Source organism: Macrobrachium rosenbergii, chromosome 15 (genome assembly GCF_040412425.1).
Source record: "Macrobrachium rosenbergii isolate ZJJX-2024 chromosome 15, ASM4041242v1, whole genome shotgun sequence".
NCBI classification, from domain to species: Eukaryota; Metazoa; Arthropoda; class Malacostraca; order Decapoda; family Palaemonidae; genus Macrobrachium; species Macrobrachium rosenbergii.
The window spans coordinates 49,851,351-49,874,708 of record NC_089755.1 but is presented as its reverse complement, the minus strand read 5'-3'; the positions used below and the strand labels follow the sequence as shown (position 1 = coordinate 49,874,708).

The window sequence follows — 23,358 nt, the reverse complement described above, 5'->3', positions numbered from 1 at the left end:
ACCCGCCCGTTTGCGTTGGAACGATTCATAACTCATAAGTAAAGTCGTCAGTGTTGCCAATTTAGAGCTTTTCGCGCTAGATTTGGCGCGCTTTCAATTATTTCGGCGCCCAAAAGTTTTCGTTTGTCGCTGGCGCCTTTTTTTTTCTTTAGCGCTTTGTAAGGAAAGAGGATTTCTACATTAAATAGTATTCTTGCCATTAAATATGGATTGAAGAGGCGCGGGCAATGTTACTATCAATGTGAACTTCCAAGTGATGTCAAGAAAATTTTAAGTCTCGAAGCTTATGAAAATGAAGATGCAGATGAGGACTTTATTGGAATGTTAGAAGACTTCTAAATTTAGCAGAGCCACGTAAGTGCAGCATAAGCTTTAATAATTACTTTTTACTTTTTATTTGGCGCTTTTTTTAGTGCATTAATTAGAAAGTCTAGCGCCTTTTTGGTGCCTCTGCGATCCACTTTTAGCGCTTTACTGTCAAATCAAGTTGGCAACACTGAGTTTAAGTCGTTTCAAATCAGTACACCGGCTGGTTCCTTGCTGGACGTACCCTAAATCCTGTAATATCATCTTTGGCCGTTTCCTGCGTAAACTCGTACGTCAACTACCGGAAAATTAACGTATGTTGTTACAGCAATTACGAGGAGTTAATTCAGCTAACCGGATTTTAGCCAGGCTGGGAGTCCCTAAGGTAAGTTTATTGGGGCTCTATTTCTTAGTGTACCGGATTATGTTTTTTCCAGATTATTTTATGAAACCCGAGCTTAGTACATCTCCGTGCCTGTTTTTACCTTGAAGGTAAAATTATTTTATGAAACCCGAGCTTAGTACATCCCCGTGCCTGTTTTTACCTTGAAAGTTTTTACCTTGAAAACTTTTTTTTTTTTTTTTGTACACTTTTAGGGCTGCTGGTGAGGGAGGTGGTGTTTTATTTTTGTTGGTCACATGTTCTTTGTACCTGCCCGTTACCGGGCTGTATTCCCCCGTAATTCTTTACAAAAGGTCCGCATCAATATTTGGGGTTTGTTTGATGTGTTGGGTTGTGCCGTTAAGGGGGGTCGCAGAGGGGCGAAGCCCCCCTCGCTAGGCCTAGGTAGGGGCACGGCGCCCTAGGTTAGGTTAGGTGGTTGTGTTAAGTTACTGTACATGTTAAGGGGTTTTGTATTATTTTAGTAAGGTCAAACAGCAAATATTGATGCGGACCTTTCGTAAAGAATTACCTATTCCCCGTTTCCTCGCTACCCATTCTTGTTCCTAACGCTATCTGCGGTTGCGCAGGCCACCTCCCACGCCCCACTTGCGCCATTCCTCGCTATCCCCCGCTGGTGGGGCACGTGAGGAACTTTCTCCCTCCCTTTCAGCCGCTCCCTCCCACCGACGGATGGCTCCCTGGCGTTTGCCTCCTCCAGGAAAGTTAGCGAACGCTTCCACAACGTAAACATGTCCACACCATTTCTATGTTCTCCCATACCCAAAACCCCGATTTCCCACAGTCCCCCTTTACCAGTAGAGTTAGGGGGCAAATAACAGTTGGCCGACAATAAACAAACTCACCTCCATTATTAGCAGCCCTAAAACTGTAGAAAAATCCAGTTTCCAAGGTAAAAACAGGCGCGGAGCTAATACCGTCTTTTCGCCAAACCTCTCTCTCTCTCTCTCTCTCTCTCTCTCTCTCTCTCTCTCTCTCTCTCTCTCTCTCTCTCTCTCTCTCTCTCTCTCTCTCTCTCTCTCCTGAAATGGATGAGAAGAAACTATTTCATGTCAGTGAGAAGGAGACCACAGCTGCATCAAAATAATGCTGAAAGTCTAGCTGGCCAAAACCTGACGGCCACATTCTGACGAGAAACACCATTGCCTTTAGGGAATGCAAGGTACCTGACTGGCGCAGTTTACAAATTCGAATTCGGAGGCGACGCGAAAGCCTCTCGTTCCTTCTGGAGCATGAGTGGTTTGCAAATTTAAAATAAGAGTAGGCGTGAAAGTCTCTTGATATGAATTGCATTAGACAAAATGACTGCAAGGCCATTGGGACTGTCTCTGGAGATGGAGGATTTCATGGAGAAGGAATATCTGGCCTGTAAAATAGGTTACTCATCATTTTTATGAACTGTTAATTTTGTGGTAAATTTTCATTTTGGATGCTGGGTATCAATATATCTTTTGGCTGCACTTTTCTGTATATTGGAGTATAATGCCATTGTAGATCTAGTGTAACCCTACAGATGGCCATGGGTTACTGGCTGAAACAGCTGTCGGCGTAAGAATAAATAAATAGAACAACATGGTAGGAGTTTATATTTATCTTTCAGCACTGAAGACAGGAAAAGCTATGTCTATCTATATATTTATCTATCTGTTCCTCTGCCTATCCATTTATACATGTGTGTATGTATAATGTATATATATATATATATATATATATATATATATATATATATATATATATATATATATATATATATATATGTGTGTGTGTGTGTGTGTGTGTGTGTGTGTGTGTGTGTGTGTGCAGAGAGTAGGAGCAGTACAAAAACATAATTTGTGTAATCCTTTCTTTTACTTATTTTCTGAGAATTAAAAAAGAGCCGAATTATAAAGTCCTTTAGTATTAACCCAACCTAAATTAAAGAATATTAATATAAATGAAAATATGACTAAAAATTTACCAATAACACTACTATAAAGGACAAGGTTCCTGTAAGCATTCATGTAGAGGAGGGGAAAAAATAGTGCAAGTGCCCCAAGAGATTGTTTTCAATAACGATCTTTTTGTTCTTCTCAGCTGAATCCCTAGTGGGAGTCGCTGTTATTAGTGAGCCCCCTCCTTTTGTTTCTGTCTTGAACGACTCATTTCATAATTTGTATTGGCAGATGTTTAGGATAGGTGCCCCTCCTTGCTGCAACCAGCTCCCTATTTATTCGGGATTGGGACCGCACTGAATTGGGCTGACCTGTCCCTTCCGCCCCCAAGTGGCTAAATTAAGTTTTATAAAATAATTAAACAATGACTTACAAATGACTAAGTTTTTTTTTTTTTTTTAATTCTACTGTTCCGTTGCTAAGCATAATTTCTGGTGTCTCTTAAGGCAGTCAGTGCAATGTTGTCAGTTTCTTACTGATACTTCCTTGGGCTCTGACATCCGAGGTTTCGAATGACGTTGGTAAAACGTTTAAATATAAAGATCAGCTATCATCCTACTTATGCTACAGCTTTGCTTTCAAACTCGAATGCCCCTTTTCACAAAGAGGGAGACTATTTCTGTCACTTCCAGTGACGCTGAGGATTTTGAACGTCTCAAAAACAAGAACACAGGTGAAGTCAATGATATATGATTGGAATACTTCATGCACTTTTTCTGTCTCCTTTTTAACTACAGAATCCTTGAGAATGGGCTTTGATGAGGAGGAGAGAATATCAGGAATATAAGGACTGAATACAAATACAGAACAGAGAGGGGAATACAGAGGCAGCGGATGCCGACGAGAGAACAAAAAGACATTGTTGTCGTATTTATCACACAGATAAGCTGTGTGTGATAAGAAGGCAACAGCATGCACCAACACCGTGCTCCAACTATAATCATGTCAACCCACACTTGCAGAGATATTTGAATTCAGAAATCATGGGTATAACTAATGTATGAGTAGCGACATCATAATGACTTTGACGTGTATGCTCATTATGCGAGATAAAGACCCCTACTGGTTTCCTTCATGTGTTAACAGAACTGCAACAGATGACAGACTATATCTAATCTCTGTCATTCAGACAGAGATTAGATATAGTCGACATTCATATAGAAAATTTCTGAACTGGTTTCAATTGCAGGATCGGTTCTTCTGTGCAGAACCCAGGGTAATGTTGCACTTGATGAAATGGATAATTAAAAAAAAAGATGCACCTGGTGAACAAGATTAAATAATGTTGCACCTGATGAACAGGATAAAGCAAGGATGCACCTAATGAACGTGATTAAATTACGTTGCACCTGGTGAAAAGGATAAGTTAATGATTCACCTGGGGAAAAGGATAAAACAAGGATGCACCTGGTGAACAGGAATAAATAATGATGCACATGGTAAATAGAATAAGACAGTGATGCGCCTGTTGAACAGGATGAAATAAGAATGTACCTGGTGAACAGGATGGATTTCATTTATCACAAAAACAAACTACAAATGTGTCAAACGACATTGCAAAACCTTACTAGAATTCAGTATTTCTTCAGAAATTGTTTATTTAAATCAAAGTGTTAATGAACAGTATGGTATATCAGCCAGTCTTTACTTAAATTCTTATGATGCGTGAATATAGATAACAGTAGTCCAATAAGACATAAAAATAATAAAAGTAATATCTGTAAAAATACTGAATTTTAAAATGGTATAGACGTATCGTTGAATTGCAAATTTGTAGTTTACTTTTGTGATCAAATATACCTTATCTTGTTCACCAGATGCATCTTTGTTTGATCTTACAAATACATACCAGTGGTTCTCAACCTGGGGGGGCGTCAGCAATTTCCAGAGGCGGGGGCCGCGAGCCCTAGAGAAAAATAGAAAATTCTCTAATTATATTCGTTATTCTCTCAACAAGAGTCGCTAAGAAACAGTGTCAAGTATTTCAATAATTCATTACCAAAAGAATACAAACGGCCCTCCCCTTTCTCTTTTTGTTTCCCATTTTCCTTTAAATCTGGGAGGGAATTTTCCTCCTAGTGCAAGGAGGGCGTGAAGGGACGGACCAACTCTTAGAGGGGACGTGGTAATGAAAAGGATGAGAACCGCTGCTCTACACCATCCATAGTTCCTCCGGCTTTTACTAATTGATCCACACTGCTCTCTTCCTACCAAGCCTCCTGTGCCTAGTCTCATTCTCGCAATCATAATTCTTCCACAAACATAGTGGCAGAGCTGTCCAATGCATATTTACAGACGTGTATGTATGTGCATATATATGCATATGCTTTTCTTTTTTTATTCCGGTGGGTGTTCATTGAAATTTTTAACAAGACGAATTAGACACAACAATTTTATTTAGCGTATGAGATCATTTTTTTTCCTGAGCTCAAACAACAAAAGCAAACGGAGAACTGAAGCAATGAGTTTAAAAAAATTATAAAAAAAAAAACAAAGGCCTGAAAGGTAGCTAGTCCTACACACGTATCGGACGAACCGAAGAAACCGCCCCTGCCTTTTCCCCGCTCCCTCACCCACCTTCCCCCCTTATAACTTATATAAACAAACAGCCTGCTTGACTCGACCTCAGTTACTTGCTGGCGTTCTGAGTAACTTATCGTTGGTACTTCAGGTAAGCATAAGTATTCTCTCTGCTTTTGACTGATTTTTCAATAGGCGCAGCGTTCATCTGTGAATGCAAAGTGTTGACTGGTCCGCCCAAGAACTATAGGTCTCTCGAGTTTGTCTGTGCTATACGGATACGAACTGGACTTATGACCATGGGGTGGATTTGCGAAAGATCTTTCCAGTGTTTTGGGGGGCGAGGTTGGCGACTCGTGTACTCTATCATTTCTCATAATCAATAAATAGAAATGTGGTCCATTTCCTTAGTCTCTTTATTTAAGTAGCATCAAGCAATGATCACTGTCAACTGAAGCAGACAAAACAAAATAAATAATTGCTTTACAACATGATAATATACATTATGATTATATAATTCCCCAATCAAGAATCTAAAAACATGTTTAAAGCTTTGCTCCAAAGTCCAGAGAAACTCTGGACCTTGCTTTGACTTGACACTTGAGTAATATTTTTTTGCTGACTTGGTCTTGCTTATTGTTGCATCGATTTACAGTAGATACTCAAATCTTTTGGTTGTTTAACGTAGATTATAATATATTTATTCATACTCCCTCTATTTTTTTTCTAATACAGACATTATCATTCTTTTTATTTGCTATGCAAGTTCCTGGCACTGTGACCTATTCCAGATGTTTGTTAAGCTCATTTTTGGTAGAAACAAAAGTAAAAATGAATATATTCCTCTGACCCACTTCACTAATAATGGAGTCACGGAGTCATGTTGGCGACCGGTGTCTGTTATCGCAAAATGGTGGGCTGTGGTTATCAGATAAGTTTCTTCACCGGAGTGAAGAGGGTGACTGATAAAGCGTTATCTAAATACTGGTAGACGAACGATAATGGTTCTATTTTTATAGGAGCTGGAGAGACAAACAGATTATGAATACTGAATAAAAGGTATGATAGGTGATAGAGATGGCAGTTTCACTGAAAGAAATTTATGACGTTGCAGGATCCGGTTATCAAATGAATAAAACACAGTCGAGATACTATAGATCTCAGTTCCATTAAGGCGAAGACGGAGTCGCTTCAGTCATTCAAGATAAACGCAGCTGAAAGGAAGAAACAGAAACATAAAAAAAGGATGATGAAAACGTTTTGGAAATAAAAACCTATATCAAATAGCAGCACAATTTTTCCCACTTTTTTATTATCTAAGCCAAATTGAGCGTTCTATAGATGGTTTTATAAAGGAATGTTCATGAATTGTCATGAATAAACGCGGGAAAACAATAGCTTAACTGATTGACCTTGAATTATTCAGCGTCACAGCTGACGGGGTCACTGGGCCAGTAATATTTTTCGTTCTACTCTTCCTGTGTTAAGAAAATAAATCACACAATATTCATGATGAATTTAAAATTCTAACACAATAGACTAGCGACCCGGTCCAGTGATTCGCAAAGGGGAACGTAACCCCCTGCCGACCCTGGGGTTGATGAAACACAAGGAGATTTAGGGAAGCTTGCATAATTTCAATGAAAACGATTCGAACTATTTCCGTCTGCGTCTAGAGAAAAGCCTAACCCGGTGTCAAGCATTGATGAGTGGAGACATAAATCAAGGAGTTTCTCTCCAGGATCGGCCGTAGCTGTAATTCCTTGGCTACGGCTGTAGCAAAATGAAAATTAGGAACGATGTAAGATGTAGGTGAGGAACAAATTTCACACCATCAGGAAACTTCTGAAATCATCTGAGCATCATGAAGTCTTGGTACCATATATCTACCTTGCCTCTTTTCTAGACCTTCTCCCTGAACAGCAATGAATTCCACTTCTCTGGCTTTTCTGCGCAATATATTGTGAATATTTTACTATAGAAATGTTGGAAAGTTGCCATAAGGGCTTAATAATTTTATCAATATGCATTGTTAGAGCCAAGACCAGTTTCCCTCCTAGTAATTTATGCAGTTTTAGAATCGAGACAGCTGTTACGTTGGCTTTTTTTACTCTCGGGCTTTATATTTTGCGTGCCTTTTGTCTTTGTTCATTATTTTCATTTCTGAGAATTCACATTTCCCATCTGCCATCACCTGAGGGAACAATTTCAATGAAATTTTCTTTTCAGTGAGGGGCCGAAATAATGTGAACACTTTACTAACTCTTGTAAATCTCTGAGGACAAGAATATGTTCACGTATTGCTTGTCTATACGTATGTATGTATGTATGTATGTATGTACACAGATCTATCTATATATATAAAGGCATGAGAATGAGTGAGTGTTTAATTATCTCTAAGGCATGAGAATGAGTGAGTGTTTAATTATCTCTAAACACTAATGAGGTTATACTTATGCGGCCACAATGATTATTTAAATTTTTTTTTTTTGCATATAGAACATAGTAAGAAACGTTCAAACTTTAAGGCTGCATATATTTTCAGTATAATAAATGTACAGCACTATATTGGAGTCTATGTAAGACAATGCCGCAGTATGCAATCAGAATTTTAAGACCAGCATACAGCCCAGTGGAAATTACACCTTTAATAACCCTGTTACCACAATTTAAGTCATCTCTTGTAGTTCATATAAACTTTTTTTTTTTTCAGGGATGTCTTGTCATTGCTCAGCACAAAAGTTAATTCCATTGGTTTGAAATTTGACCACAGCAATGAACTGAATAACCAGAGGAGAGTCAAAATTCCTTGAAGAGACAGTATGCCTATTGTGAAGTGTCCTGTTCCTGGCTGTGACTACGTCACTGATGACCTTGACGCTGTGATCGTAGCTGCACTCCTCACAACTCATGGGACTGTACACGCTGCAAGGACAATTCCTCTTGCCACAGAAGTGAGGAGACCCTTTATATCGGCAACTGGGGCAAGTGAAGACTGGTCTGACTTCAAATCAAAGTGGTCTAAATATGTAGAAGCCACAAAAATCACTGGCCAGGAAAGAGTGCTGCACCTTCTGGAATGTTGCGATGAACCGCTACTCAGAAACTTAGCAAGCTGTGAAGGTGGGACACTTACCGAGAAGTCGGAAGAAGAATTATTAGCTGCCATCAAAGAACTTGCTGTGCGAGAAGATAGCCTTGTAGTGCCAAGAGATGCACAGGACAGCAGTCGTCAAGATGACAAAGAACATTGCACATCTTTAGATGGGCAACAAGGTATGTAGAGACTTGTGGTACTATGGAAAAGCCATGGCAGACTATAAAATGTACACCAGTACTGTAGTATAAGATTTGTTTCCAACACCTGCTGCAAACTCTGACATCCACCTCAGTATATCAGTCTTCTTGTGCATTACGCAGATTTTGTTTTGAAAGTTAAAACTTAAAAGGGAAGTAACAAGAGACAAAAGTAGTGAAGAAGACTTCCCAGTCAAGTTTTCCTTCTACTCTTACCTAATTCTACTATTATCCAGTTAATCTGCTGTAATACTGCCTCACGACTGAAATGTGTAGATCTGAACGGTATAAGGTTTCCTTACAGAGCAATGCATCCACACTGCAGTAAAACGTCATAAACACACGTCGGTAACTTATTTGCAAATTAAGAAAAGCAACGATGAGAGCTAAGAATAAATGTCTTCCGTCTTGTGGCTTGTTAACAGCAGAGTAAATCTGTTAATTAATTTTTTTTTACCCATTTTGCTCTGGTTTCTGAACTGGTAACAACGTCCTCCTTCATCATAAAAGTTTTCAAAGTTTTTAAATGAGTTTGAGACGAAACTAATACAGTTTATCATTCCCATTTCTTTTGTGATCTCATATTTTAAGAGAATTTTCAGTGTGGGACAGAACAGAAATGCACTCAATTCCATAATCTAACACAAATTAACTTCACGCCAGTGTATGCAATACGATCCCAGACATAAATTTGTATCATTGACAGTTATATGCAACTTATAATTTTATTTTTTGCAGGTGATTTACCACCAGCCAATGGTACTGGTAACCCAGAGCCTCTGGGGAACACAGGGCAAAATCGTAAAGAACTGCTTGATAAAAACAGCGGTCAATGCAAAGCAAGGAAAAACAGGAGACACGGGAAATACAAAGGAAATGCAGTTAACAATGGAACATCAGCTAAAGTACAACAGACTGCCGACATTCAAAAGATGGTGGAGAAAAATGGCAATGAAATGGAAGTGAGTGTGGAAGATACAGACTGTAAAAGTCTTCGGGTCACGTATGAAGTGCACCAAGAACTTGCTACAGAAAGGCAAGAGGAATTGTTCATTAAACTTGGACTGACAAAATATTTGAAAGAAAGAAAAATTGCCCTGCAGGAAGCGATGAGGCAGTCCTCTCACAAGATCAGTTGTATGAGTGACATACCGTGGCATGTTCTGTCTAAGATCATGATGCTAGATTGGAGGGGGAGAGACGACATTATTTCGCCTGCTATCGAAAACAGTATTTCAACTGACCAAACTGTACAAGAACGTGGTAAGGACTTCATTGATGATATGGAGGAAATATTTTCTTTAATAACAGATAATACTTCACCAAATGTTCTTTCCTCAGTGCCACACCCCATGGATGTTCTTATTGCAGTCATCTTGTGTTCGTCGAACTTCTTAAGGCAAATTATATGTGAAAAGCTATTTATGTGCAAATTAAGCATCCCTTTGGTTATACCTTCAGTCTTGAAAGAAGACCCTTTGTTTCTTCTTTGGGCTTTAAGAAGCACTGTTGCAGAATTTAGGCTTCCAAGTGGAGACCTTTGTGAAACGTCAGTTGTCAAGCATCCAATCCCGATTGTGTCATGTCTAAGGGTAGGAGAGATTCCACGATCCAAGTCAAAATTCCTTAATGAAATATTAAATGATCAAAGTCACCCTACTTTCTTTCATCGAGACTGCCAAAATGGAATGAACACAAGGATTCTCTCAGAAGGGGCGTTAGAAATTGCATGGTACTTTCCCCCACAGCAACTGAAGAATACTGATCTAACTGATAATGTAGTTTTCATGAACCTTCGTGGTGATGAGAATTCAGCTAAGACAGCCAAGAGCATGGAGTTTTTGTGCAAAATTTCTAGTGTCGTCTTGGTGATGATTGATATTGACGGCATAGGAAATTCCGACAACATGGACAGTTTGATGTCAAAATTATCGCATGAAACAAAATTGATCCTCATGCTGATGAAACAGCCAAAAACTAAAGTTGATGGACAGGGTAAAGAGAGAATAACAAAGCTTGCTGAAAAAATGAAATGTAAGGGCATACAACATTTTACCATTCCTGACTTCGACGCCAGAGGAGAATTAAACATTAAGCATTTAAAAAGACAAACTACTTCCCTAATCAATAGATGTCTGGCTGAAACTACTATGAAGAGAACTATTAAAGAGTGTAAAGAGGTGGCTGACAGCTTGAAGATTGTTGTTGATGAAAGCTCTTCAGAATGTAGTAAAAGCCAAAAGGTTTCATCACAGGTCATTAAAGCCATTTGTAGAAATGGCATGGATAACCTTAAAGCAAAGAATTTACCATTGCAATGCCAACCCTGGCAGGAATGGGCTGAATTGAATAAAGAAAAACACAGACGAAAGAACAGAGGAAACGACAGTATGGATTCTTATATGGACAAAATTGCTAATGAGATGAGAAAACTCAGACAAAGACAATTGCAACTAATTAAAAAACCAAACATGTTCTGTGATGCATTTTTAGATAACCTTACAGATCCAGTCAGTGAAGAGATCCTGTACTTTCTGAAATGGTTGAAACTTTATCTGGATGAATTCTCAAGACAAACACTACCGAGTCTACAAAAGGAATGTAGCCAAAAATGGAATCAAATTCGTGAGTGCGAAGATGCGACAAAACGGGCAGCCTTACAAGTCGAGTTGGATCAATGTGAAAAAGAACTAGCTGAAGCTTCTTTTGGGTTAGAACATTTCATGAGAGAAATTGCACAGGCCTATGAATCTGTTCAGTCCATGGGAAATGAAGCATCTGCAAAAACTCGAGAACGAATGCAATGTCTCCCAAGTATTATGGCAGAGCTGATGCTTTTAGGTTACCCTCTGGAAATAATGGACGGAGATGCTGCACATATACCAATGAAGTGGGTACAAGCTGTTCTCAGCCAGCTCACAGAAAGGATTGGTGATAAGAAAATCTTTGTACTTTCAGTTTTAGGAATCCAGAGCTCTGGAAAGTCTACCTTGCTCAACACCATGTTCGGCCTTCAGTTTGCTGTGGCAGCTGGCAGGTGTACGCGAGGTGTGTTTGCACAGCTTTTGCCAGTTTGCACAGAGTATTCTGGTACTAAATATGATTATATACTGGTTGTAGATACGGAAGGTTTAAGAGCAGCTGAACTAGGCAAAGCCAAACTTCAACATGATAATGAAGTTGCCACCCTGGTTATTGGTTTAGCAGATATGACAATTGTCAATGTTAAAGGAGAAAATGTTTCTGAAATGGAGGATGTTCTTCAGATAGTAGTTCACGCTCTGCTGAAAATGAGTTTAGTGAACAAGAACCTTGAACTGCAGCCATCTTGCATTTTTATTCATCAAAATGTTTCTGCTCAAGACGCTTCCCAGAAATTAAGAACTGGCCAACAGAGGTTCATAGAAACACTTGACAAGGTAACAAAGGCTGCAGGAAAGCAAGAAGACAGTCCCCACTACACCAGATTCAGGCAACTCATCAACTTTGACATAAATAAAGATATCTGGTACATATCGGACTTATGGAAAGGAGACCCACCAATGGCACCTGTCAACCCTGGCTACAGTGAGAACATAAATAATGTGAAGCAAAAATTAATGACAGACGTACTGCAGAGCAGATCCTATCACCTGACAGCTGATAAATTTTGTGCTAGACTGAAAGATCTTTGGAATGGTATTCTGGATCAAAATTTTGTTTTTAATTTTAAAAATAGCCTTGAAATGGATGCTTACAAATCATTAGAAAGAGAATTTTCTGATATTCTGTGGTCCATGAAGTCATCAGCTATGGAGTGGTTCAATAGCAAGAGAAATTTAATTTCTAATAAAGAAAATGAACTGGAGAAATTGAGTCTAGATTTGGCGTCAGAGTGCAGACAGAATCTGGACAAAGTATATCAGGAGGCAGTAAAGAGACTTGACAATTACTTCATCACTCATGAGGATAGATCCTTTTTGGAACAATGGAGAATAAACTCAATGTTAAAGTTAAAATCTAGTTATGGCAACATCACAGATAACGTAATTGTCAATGTCAAATGTGAAATAGAAAAGAGGAAAATCCAAGTTGAGCAAAAGAAAGATATGAAAACCTATATAACTAGAATAATGACTGAAGCACAGCAGCTGGCAGAGGAACTAAGACAGCAAGAGGGCAAGAGGAATTTGACTAAAGAACAGCTGGAACGTAGGTTCAAGAAAAAATGGAATAAATGGATGAAAATGATACCTCAAAAAGAAAAGGAGGACCTGGATGTTGTACAGAAAACTTATGACATTCTTGATGGACATTTCCGTCAGGATTTGCCTTTGCTGGAAAAGGTCAAGGAAAAGAGATGTATGGAAACTGTTCGTGACAACTGTATAAAAGCTATTAGAAATTATGTCACTGACAAGAAATTTAGAACTTGGAGCAGCATACCTCTCTTACTGACTAATAAGGAAGACATTGCTCTGAAGTATGTAAATGAGTTATTGGAAAATGTAGGGGAAATAGTGAGTGAAAAAGATATGCAAGCAAAGAAAGGACAATGTGCGCAAAAGGTAATGAGCAGAGTTAGTGAGACAGTAAAAAAACTGAAATCAGTCTTGAACTTTACCAATGTAAATGAGTTAGAAATATGCTTAGTAATCTTCTCATGTCAGTATGCTTCCCATCCATACTCCAAAATATCTAAATTGGAGTCTGGCGGAAGGAAAGTTCATGAAGTGGTTGCATATGGTATTCACCCTGCTTTTGATGAAGCTCTGCGTAAAAAGTTTTCACGTCACTTCAAAGAAGTAATGAGTAAAATTGAACCAGATCTCGTACAACAAAGGACCTCTAGAAATTTCAGTTTTGATATTAAAGCACATACTCAAATGAAGATGGTAAAGTCCAGCAGTGTCGAGCAACGTATTCATCAGCTTATAGGTAACTTATCTGATGATATTCAGTCAAATACCGACAAAGCTCAGTGTTTCAGTGAACATTATATTGAAGAAATCATACACAAGGTGGATTCTATGGAAATCAAGTGTGATGACGTCAGTTTCACAAAAACTTTCAGGATTGAACTTGTTGTTTATTTGTGCCAGCTTTGTCTTCCAAAGTTTTGTGAGAAACAAAAGAGGTATGTAGAAGATAGGGACCAAAGATTCGTATACGAGAGAGACAATTATGGCCCATGTTTCGAAAGGTTCAAGAGTTTCTATTTCAAGTTCGCAGGTGAACAAGCACTGGCCAACATATTGTCTGAACGTGTAGCAAAAGCAATAGAAAATGCCGTTAACATGGACATGGCCCGAACACTAGCTGAAGACGTTAGGAATAATGTAAGGCAATTACAACTTAAACCAGCTTTTCTGAAATCAGTCTTACGTAAGCTTTTAGAAGTAGATGAGTTCTCGGAGTTTTATCTTTATCTTACTGACCTAGATGCCTGTTTACAGAGATGGTTATGTTATTACATTGACGGATATTTGTTCACCAAGCACAATGCTAGTCCAAACAGATACGCCAAGATTGCTTTTCAGAAGATAGAAAGCATCACATCAAATGTTTGTGAAATTATGGGACAAGTTCCAGGGAATGAGGAAAATTCCCTTACAGTATGGATTGAGGATTTACATTATAGATTAAAGGATAAATTAGCATTACCCCTAGAAGATTTGCTGGTTCTATCAGAAGGGTATGAAATTGCTTCATTTGAAACTTTTACTGGGTATTTCAGAAAGCAGGTACTTGAACACCGGAAGAGAATGAGAAAAACATTTGAAAAACACACACCAACTGACCACATGGTTACCCAGGAAGACAACGTGTATAAATTGATAGCTGCTGAATGTAAAGGGTGCACGGAAAAATGTCCTTTCTGCTCTGCTCCCTGTTCTCTTAACACATCTGCTCACACTGAAGCAGGAGTAAATCATGTTGCAGTGGAGCACTACCCAGAGGCATGCGGAAGTTACAGGTGGAGAGCTTCTGAAAAACTTGTAACAGAAAACTGTACAGTATTGGTTACTAGCAACGCTAGATTTCGTTGTAGGCAAACAAACTGCGAGAACTACCATCCTTTTAAAACTTACAAGGAAATTTATCCTGACTGGGATATCCATGGCGATGTGTCGGTTGAAGCAACACCCTACTGGAAATGGTTCTTGGTGAAATATGAAGCCCAGTTAGCTGAAGCGTTTAAAGCAAAACGGCCTGACATTCCATCCTCATGGACATACATTACCAAAGAAGATGCAATGAATTCTCTTGGGTTGTGAAGGGTGGACAAAATCATGCCGTAGCTGTACTTTTAGGCAATACATTTCTTTGGGCATAACATTGTGATGCAAGCTATTTTCTTATTGCGCATCTGCTGGATAATGCTGACGCATCAAGATTGCAGCTGGAATACACTTTAAATTTGATATTGACAGTGATTATCATTGGAGACTGACTCAGTCCCTGGAAGTTCTCGAACTTTATATTCGTCTTCTACATCTATTAAGTTTTCCTGGGATGAAGTGGGTGCGGAAAAGACATAATCAGGAAGTTTTCCAATAACAAGCTGTTAACACCACAGAACTGAGGGGAAAACGTACACTTTCTTACAGTGTCTCAGTTATTTCCACGAATGTTCAAGTTTGTGAAGCGCCCTGAAAATGGGAATTTGTAGGGCTGAAGCCCATATTCCCTTAGAATCCTCTGAAGACCGCTAGTGGCCTTTACTAAGCCCCACCCGAGAGTAAGTAGTCAGTGTATTCCCCGTCCTTGAGTTTCCTGCCCTCCAGGCGTTATGTCACAGTTCTCTCATGTGTCGTAATTCACTACATCTGTTCCTCGTGCAGATGTTCAGCTTATGTAGAATACTCTTTTATGCTTTTGCCCTTTTCTTCAAAATTATAGTGCGATTAGGGTAAATGTGGAACCAAAACCCAATTGTTGATTCATACAAAGCCACTGAGTCGACACTTGCCTTTTAACATTGAACATTGTGAACAAGAGGCATTGAAGATTATGAACAAGAGGCATGAGAAATCAGCTTGTCCTTCCCTATGAAAATGGCAAGGAATGTCGGCCATTTTTGCATATCTTATTCTCAGAGTAACTTTTGATTCACTGACGAGATATTCAAACACGTTGTTGGATTCCGGAGACTTGCGTGAGAGCAGTACGAGTATTACACTGGTTAAGTATTGAAGACTTGAATTTGATTTGCATACCGTCAACTTACATGACTTTAAATGCTCGTAAAAAAAAAAAGATCAAATATATCTGTCACCCTCTGTTTTTCAATCTACTCTGTTTTTTTTTTGCTCTCATTTCGTTCCCTGACTGGCCCTCCCTGTCTCATCTAGTTAATGAGGGTCAACTACTTTAAATCTTGAATGTTTTCCATATTCCATGAATCATTGATTAGCCTGTACCATTTCTACATGAAATGTGAAATGAGGAACGTGGTCCAGATTGTATTTAAGAGTGTTCTTTATCACTGACGTCCTCTGAAAATCCAATCCTGTGTACCAGTTATTTACGAGTGATCAACCAAATTGTCGAATGCCGTCGATGCAATTTACTGTTTCCCCCCCAAGAAGGGGGATCAGCCTGACATTTCCTTTCTACCCACAGTAAGTTCTGGTATTTTTCAAGAAATTGTAGAGGCTGGAATGCCCAAATAGCTACATTCAAATAAACCAGTAGTTGGTGGGATCACGAACATTTTCAGTGCAAAAGGTTGTTTCTCTCATTATCGATATTATAATTGTTATCTGACCGAGTAAGTTTTCTCTGTATGTGCTTCGATAACAATCGGAACATAACGAAATCCGATCTTGATGGTGTGTGCTAATCTCTTGTCACAAATGATTTTTAATCTTAAGGCCAATTTGTACATTATATACCCATCCCATTTGGATCTTTCCTAGACATTGAACCGCCAGGGGTTTTCGGGGGTCGTTATCTAGGACTAATATTGCTTGGGGGTCATTTTCTTTATGATACTTACAGTCTTTTGTTTATGTTTTTACGGTCATCCCCAAGGTGACCGCCCTATAGTCCGAAGGCCCGATAGTCCGAAGGTCCGATAGTCCGAAAGTCAGCAGGCCCGATAGTCCGAAAGTCAGAAGGCCCGATAGTCCGATGGACTGTAATCAGCCCCCCACCCCTCCATAGCTAATACGGCAAAATTGTAACCAGTAAACACCCATAAAGATACCAACATAACGTACCCTAGGGATGTTTACTGGTTACAATTTTGCCGTATTAGCCATGGAGGCGGGGGGATTAATCAGGCGGGGGTGGGGGGCGCTTGCCTCGGAATGCCGGCTTAGACCTACGACTATCGGACCTTCGGACTATCGGACTGTAATCATCCCCAATGGGCTTGTACTAAACATGCCGAGAAGGTGGATACATACCGGGTTAAAAACCCTTGGGGGTCACAATCCAGGAAAATCCTTATGTTCTTTCGTGTGAATAAAAACCTGAATCGTCTGCGAGTTTGTTTTTCCTCAGTGAAAATACTTACAAAGTTTGCCGTTATATTTTCCCTGTAAAATCGTTAAGTGCACTTCTTTCCAAATACTTTTCCAAGGAGCCTAGGCATGCATATTCACTCGAGGAACTAAATATCGACCTAAGTTTTGAACAGTTACTTATGGATATGTATATATGTATATTTACATAATATATACATATATATATGTGTATATATATATACTCATATACTTGTTTTTGCATACAAAGAGTTCTTGCAATTTTATTAATAATGGAAAGTCGTGGAACTGTGGTAGGAAAGAGACACGAGAGCTGTATATGTGTGCAGTTTTCAAAGAACACTAACTTATAAGTAGAATTAGGAAAGAGAAAATTGGGAAGAATAGAGTTTGCTAGATTTTGTGCCAGTACAGAGTTGATAGAATTGAAGGCTGAAGGACGAAACAGTGAGAAGTGGCTGGTGGAACACCTGATCATTTTATGAATGAATCAAAAGTTAATTATATATTATATATATACATACTGTATATATATATATATATATATATATATATATATATATATATATATATATATATATATATATATATATATATAACACGAGGAAATAACTAGAAAATGAATGAACTGTGGGACAAGACTAAAGACATGGAGGTGGAAAGAGTAAATAAAGAATTTGCATAATCCCATGATGGGGTCATGGGGACAGCAGGGAGTGTTTGCGGGTAAAATCGTTCGACAAAGGAATGAAAACAGTAAGTGGTGGATGAGGAAGTGCGAGATTCAGTGGATGAAAAAAAGATTATTTGACTTGAAGTTTCAAAACGGGAAGAGAATATCACGCGCAGGCGCACGGAAGGAAGGATAGAGGAGCCAAGCGTGAGAAAACGCAGGCAAATCATAAACAGAGAGAAAAGCTGAACATGGATTTAGGGCAGAATAAAAAGTTGCTATCCAGGGCAGTAAATGCAGGGATAAAGGATAATGAAAAAATGGATTTCGTAATAATTGATGGAACGAGAGATGCTCTCTGAAGTGGATGCAGCTTTAGGCTGATGGAGTGAGTATTTCTGAATACTTGTTGAATGTGCTGGATAGATGAGAGACAGAATAGAATTTAGAATTTAGGCCAATGTCCAAGCGTTGAGACCTCTGAGGTCATTCAGCGCTGAAAGGGAAATTAACGGTAAGGAGGTTCGTAAGGCATAACAGGAGGAAAACCTCGCGGTTGCACTATAAAACAATTGTTAGGGAGGGTTATAAGTCAGATGGAAGAAAGAATATGAGCGAAGGTACGGTAAAAGGAATGAAGGAAGTTGCAGCTACGGGCCGAAGGGACACTGCAAAGAACCTTAAGTAATTCCTACAGTACACCACGTGAGGTGCCCAGACGGCACTACCCCCAGCTGGGACAAGAGACAGAGAAAGTGATCGAGAGTGGAAAAGGTGAGAGTAAGACTTCGAATACTTGCGGAAGTGAATGTCGATGTTATAGCAGAGGTAAGTATGCCTTAGTTTAACCAGACCACTGAGCTGATTAACAGCTCTCCTAGGGCTGGCCCGAAGGATTAGATTTATTTTACGTGGCTAAGAACCAACTGGTTACCTAGCAACGGAACCTACAGCTTATTGTGGAATCCGAACCACATTAGAACGAGAAATGAATTGCTATCACCAGAAACAGATTTCTCGAATTCTTCATCGGCCGGTCGGAGATTCAAACGCGGGCCCGGCAGAGTGATAGCCGAGAACGATACCAACCCGTCCAATGAGGAACTAAAAACATAGCAAAGCAGCAAAGAGGTTGAAGAATGAGAATGGAAAGACACATGCAGTCGGTGGGATTATGAGCAGCATGCTGTAGTATAGTGCGATACACAAACAAACACACACACACATATATATATATACAGTATATATGTATATATACATTTATTATATCTATATAAATATATATTTATATATAGATATGCATGTGTATATATATACATACAGTATATATATATATATATATATATATATATATATATATATATATATATATGTGTATATATATACACATATATATATATATATATATATATATATATATATATATATATATATATAATTATATACCTTCACAGGTTTATTGGTAGTACCTTACTGAGATCAATGTACACTCATTGTACAGTTGTTGTTGTTTTCGATTTAGCTGGCCTTGTGCCAGCACGGGCTCTTGCTTCTAGGGCAGCCCGTAAACAATGTACATGTTGTTGTTGTTTTAGATTTAGCTGGCCTTGTGCCAACACGGGCTCTTGCTTCTAGAGCAGCCCGTAACTATATGTTGATGATGAGTCTGTGAGATGGGTAGGTTAATGAAAACTTTATTATGATACATGAAAGTGATTTTGGTGGGGGTGAAATTTTGAAATGAAAAGGTTTAACAGGCAAGGTTGCAACCTCTTTGAACCCTAAGGTACCCATCAGATGAGGATAAAAGTACGATAGCAGTGAGTGTTGGCTAGTGGGAGAGGCCAACAGATGGAAAAAAGAAGAATTGAGTAGTAGGCACAGGTAGCTAGTATGCTAGTTCGTGGTGATCCAAAGCCATATTCCTTGTCCAGTCCTAATTCTTGTGTCTGTATGTGTTTTGTGCATTTGTTGGGTGTTGATTGTGATGGATGGAATGATAGGGGAGGGGTGATTACTAAAGTCAGTATTTAGAGATGAATGGTATGGATTTTTATTTGTTGTCTGGGTCGAGTCTGTTGAGTCTGATTTAAGAATAGGGAAGGAGGGTGGGTAACAATGTACAGAACCTTCAGAGATGCTATTGATGCGTGCGAGCGGTAAAGTAGCGTCTACACACAGAGGTAAAAACAGAGGTACAGACTCGGGCATCTGTGTTTGTCGACAGACAAACAGATGGCGATATCAAGAGACATGATTAACATACAGTGATGAAACATACATCAGTGGAAAGGCCAGGAAATTCTACATATGGCCAATTGCTTGAGATTCAAGACAGATTAATGGATACAATGCAGTAGCACAATATATGTGAAATGGCGAGACGTTTGGGTCTTCACAAACAGAAACATACACACAGTTTGATACAGAAGATTCGTTGGAACATTATGAGTACATGATTAGAATGCTTGCATGGCAATGCAAGTAGTGGTGATTGTACATACATTAAGACAACAATGCTTAGGGAGAACAGACGGAAATATTGTATGGTTGAAATCGCGTTCCTGTAGAGAAAGAAAACGAGACGTTCCTGTTTTGTCCTGTCGACTCCGATGATGACGATTGACGAACACACGAACACACACGTGTTTGGAAGAGACCGCGTCGGGGCTCTTACAGGCAAGATGACCACTCACTTATGCCTTTGGTAGTAAACAAATCATGAAAATGTAAGTCCTATTTGTAATATTTGTTTTTGTCCAATTATAATGTTATTACTACTAATGGCTTGACATGTCAGTTGTCCAGCCTTACATTTGGAGGCTACCATTCATTTTAGGACAATTAACTCAGACTAGCCTATAGATAACAACTCAATCCTGGGCATAGGCTAAACAAGTGTGACACACCGGCCAAGGTTAATAAACCCCGGACTGCGCTTAGCTTGAACTGGTACTTGACGTCGTAGACGGACGAATCTTCATTTTGGAGTTAGGGTTGAGGGAAACGCTGACTCCCGCGGTTTGTTTAATCCTTCTTAGTAGGTTACATGGTGTAAACAACTTATTCCTAATGTTCCTTCCATAACTGTTAGAACTGGTTCTTAAATAGGTACTTATACTGGCTCTTGTACAGGTGCCCTATACTGGTTCCATGTAATACGGAAAGTTCATTTAGGACAGCCATCTTGTGCCAAACAGCATGCAGTCCTTAGCCTAGGCTGTGCTGTACTCATGCCTAACTTAACTGATACATTACACAGTTATCCTGGCTTTTCATGCATAACAAGTGGACTTTAACTCAAGGATTTATATATTCACAAAATTATGGAAGAATATCGCACATCTTAGCCTACGGTCAGGGGCGTCATTTCAGATTTTTGATGGGGGGGGGGCCACAAAGGCGGTTTGGCAAGCAAAGCAAGCCTAATCACCTGGGGTTTTTTTGATTTTGAGCTATTTTATGTGCTTTTTGAAGCACATAAAATAGATAGATAGATAGAAAGATATAACTTAATGTGATGACACATTTGAATTTTGGTAGGAATAATGGAAAACAAGCTGCTATTACTTCTTGGGCTTGGTGGGGTGAGGGGGGGCAAGTTGAGGCTGGGGGGGCATCTTGAGTCTTGGGGGGGCAGTTGCCACCCCAGCCCCTCTAAACGACGCCCCTGCCTACGGTTGGTGGCACTGCAACCACATGCAAGCTCATCATGGTGCAATTTACGTAACATTACCATAATAACTCTCAGTAATTTGCTGTTACATCAAGGTAAAGATACACAACAACGCTATTAAGCGTTATAGCAACATGTACAATATAAACTAAGATGAGAAATATGACATTTCAAATGAAAATAAGGGGAGCTACATTCCTTTCCCCTCTCAAGTCGCCAAACACGTCTTGAACAGTGCGAGCGAGTTTAGCTTACGCAACTACGCACTTGGTTGAACTTACGCACTTACGTACGCACACTCGATCATAGACAATCTCAGTTTCGAGTGGTTAATTCAACTTATTGATAAGATGAAAACCAATTCGTTTTTCCAGTCCACCAATTATGAAGGGTATTGTCCTTAATTCAAAAGAGGGATTTCCATCATTACACTATTGGTATTAAGAAACCAAGCCCTAGTTGGTGTGGATTATGTCAAGTAACCTTAGTGTTTAGAGACGGTGCTCAGTGCGAGCTGAATACATATCTGATCAAACCATTATTGTATTAACGGGCAGCTCACATTGTAAAACCATTTGTGGGACAAAAAAAAAAAAAAAACCGTTTTTCAACACGCAAGAAACAGACAATATTTCTCCTTGTGCAGAGGTAGGCTACTAGTGAAACTGATCCTACCTTTCTGTTAACTTAAGAAATTTGAGATCATCGTGTTTTTGTGACTAATTTACGAGCATGTCACCAGTCTGGTGCCAAGTGACCCTATTGAAAAATAGGAGCCGTGATTAAAACTCGTGAAATGATTCGACATGAGTCCTCCAGTCCAAATTCTTCTGACGATATGCTGCAGGAGGGATGTATACAGAAGGCTTAAAATGAGGCCTCACGTCGTCTGCTTAGCAGTCACTGCTTATTCCAGGGGCTTTTATTACAATTACAATGAGTTTGTGGTAGAAAGTATATTATTCTTTTATAATATTGTAAAAAGGTGAATCCACTTGCCTGGTACGCTTCCCCAAACAGAGGTCTGGATAAGAAAAAAAAAAATTTTTGACATTTAACTCAGACACATCTCCATGTTCAAATTCCTAAAAATATTTTTGTGAAGGACTTTAATAAAAAAAAAAACAGTGATTTTACAGTAATAAAAAGAAGGGGGGGAAAGCGCTCTATCTCTTTGTTAGGCAGAAAATTACCTGAATAAAATCTTTTGTGATATTTTATTCTAATTATTTTTTTTTCAGTGATCAACATTTTCTTTGGATATTTAGCATTGACGTTTAATTTTCCACGGTTTACACTTTATGGCGGTTCCGAAATGTCTAAAACAAAACAAAAAAAACAAAAAAAAAACTGATTGATAAGTAAGAGAGAAGTAAGATTTAAATAACTCCTCCATGCTTGGTTGCTTAACGTTTCGGTACGATAATTCGGGCAAATCTACCGGCAACGCTGAGATGGATGCCAGTCCGCAACGACTTACATTTCTTGGAAATTTGGAATATACCTTTCTGAGTAAGGATAAAATTAGTGTCGTATGTTTTTTGAAATGTTGCTTTCTAAACAAGGATATGGCTGTCATAATGTCAAAGGCTCTCATTAGATCTTGTTCTCTCAATTTTGTGATTTTCATTTATTTCCATGGCAGCTAAGTAGTAACTTTTCTAGATATCGATAGTTTTTTTTTTTTTTTTTTCAAAATCTATCGATAACAAGTTTCGAAGCAAAAATATTATGAGAGGTTCTCATATTAGACGAAGATCTAGATCTACAGTGCATTGAAGCACCGAACAAATTGATTGTAGACTTTCCCAGAATCCTTCTTATAGACGGTTTGGATAAACTGTTTGTGTTGTAGGAATGTAGGGAAGGCAACCAGATGGTGTGGGGGACAGCGGGGAAGAATTCACTGAGGCAAATTCACACACACACACTACTTCTTTATCTTCAGCCTCACCCATTTCTTATGGGGTCGCTGTTTCCTATCAGCCTTCTACACCTTCCTCTGCCCAATGCATCTTGACTAAGATTCTTAAACCTTTCTGCCGAATGTCATCTGCAAGTTTTATCCTTCCACCTGAACT

General features: G+C 39.0%; 1 protein-coding gene across 2 annotated transcripts; it reads left to right on the top strand.

Annotated features, from left to right (window-relative positions):
- The first annotated feature begins 498 nt into the window (after positions 1–498).
- LOC136846673 (interferon-induced very large GTPase 1-like) lies at positions 499–16,925 on the top strand. 2 transcript variants are annotated; one of them, XM_067117683.1, is made up of 3 exons: positions 499–691; positions 7,874–8,436; positions 9,196–16,925. In XM_067117683.1, the coding sequence occupies exons 2-3, from the start codon at positions 7,983–7,985 to the stop codon at positions 14,712–14,714; spliced, it is 5,973 nt and encodes a 1,990-aa protein (XP_066973784.1). In that variant the 5' UTR covers positions 499–691; positions 7,874–7,982; the 3' UTR covers positions 14,715–16,925. The 2 variants fall into 2 exon arrangements, with proteins under 2 accessions (XP_066973784.1, XP_066973783.1); XM_067117682.1 differs by lacking the exon at positions 499–691 and adding an exon at positions 5,262–5,311.
- The last annotated feature ends 6,433 nt before the right edge of the window (positions 16,926–23,358 follow it).

Coding starts and splice junctions, on each gene's coding strand:
- LOC136846673 (XM_067117683.1), top strand. CDS start 7,983: ATGCCTATTGTGAAGTGTCCTGTTCCTGGCTGTGACTACGTCACTGAT. Junction 8,437..9,195: donor ATCTTTAGATGGGCAACAAG/GTATGTAGAGAC, acceptor TATTTTTTGCAG/GTGATTTACCACCAGCCAAT.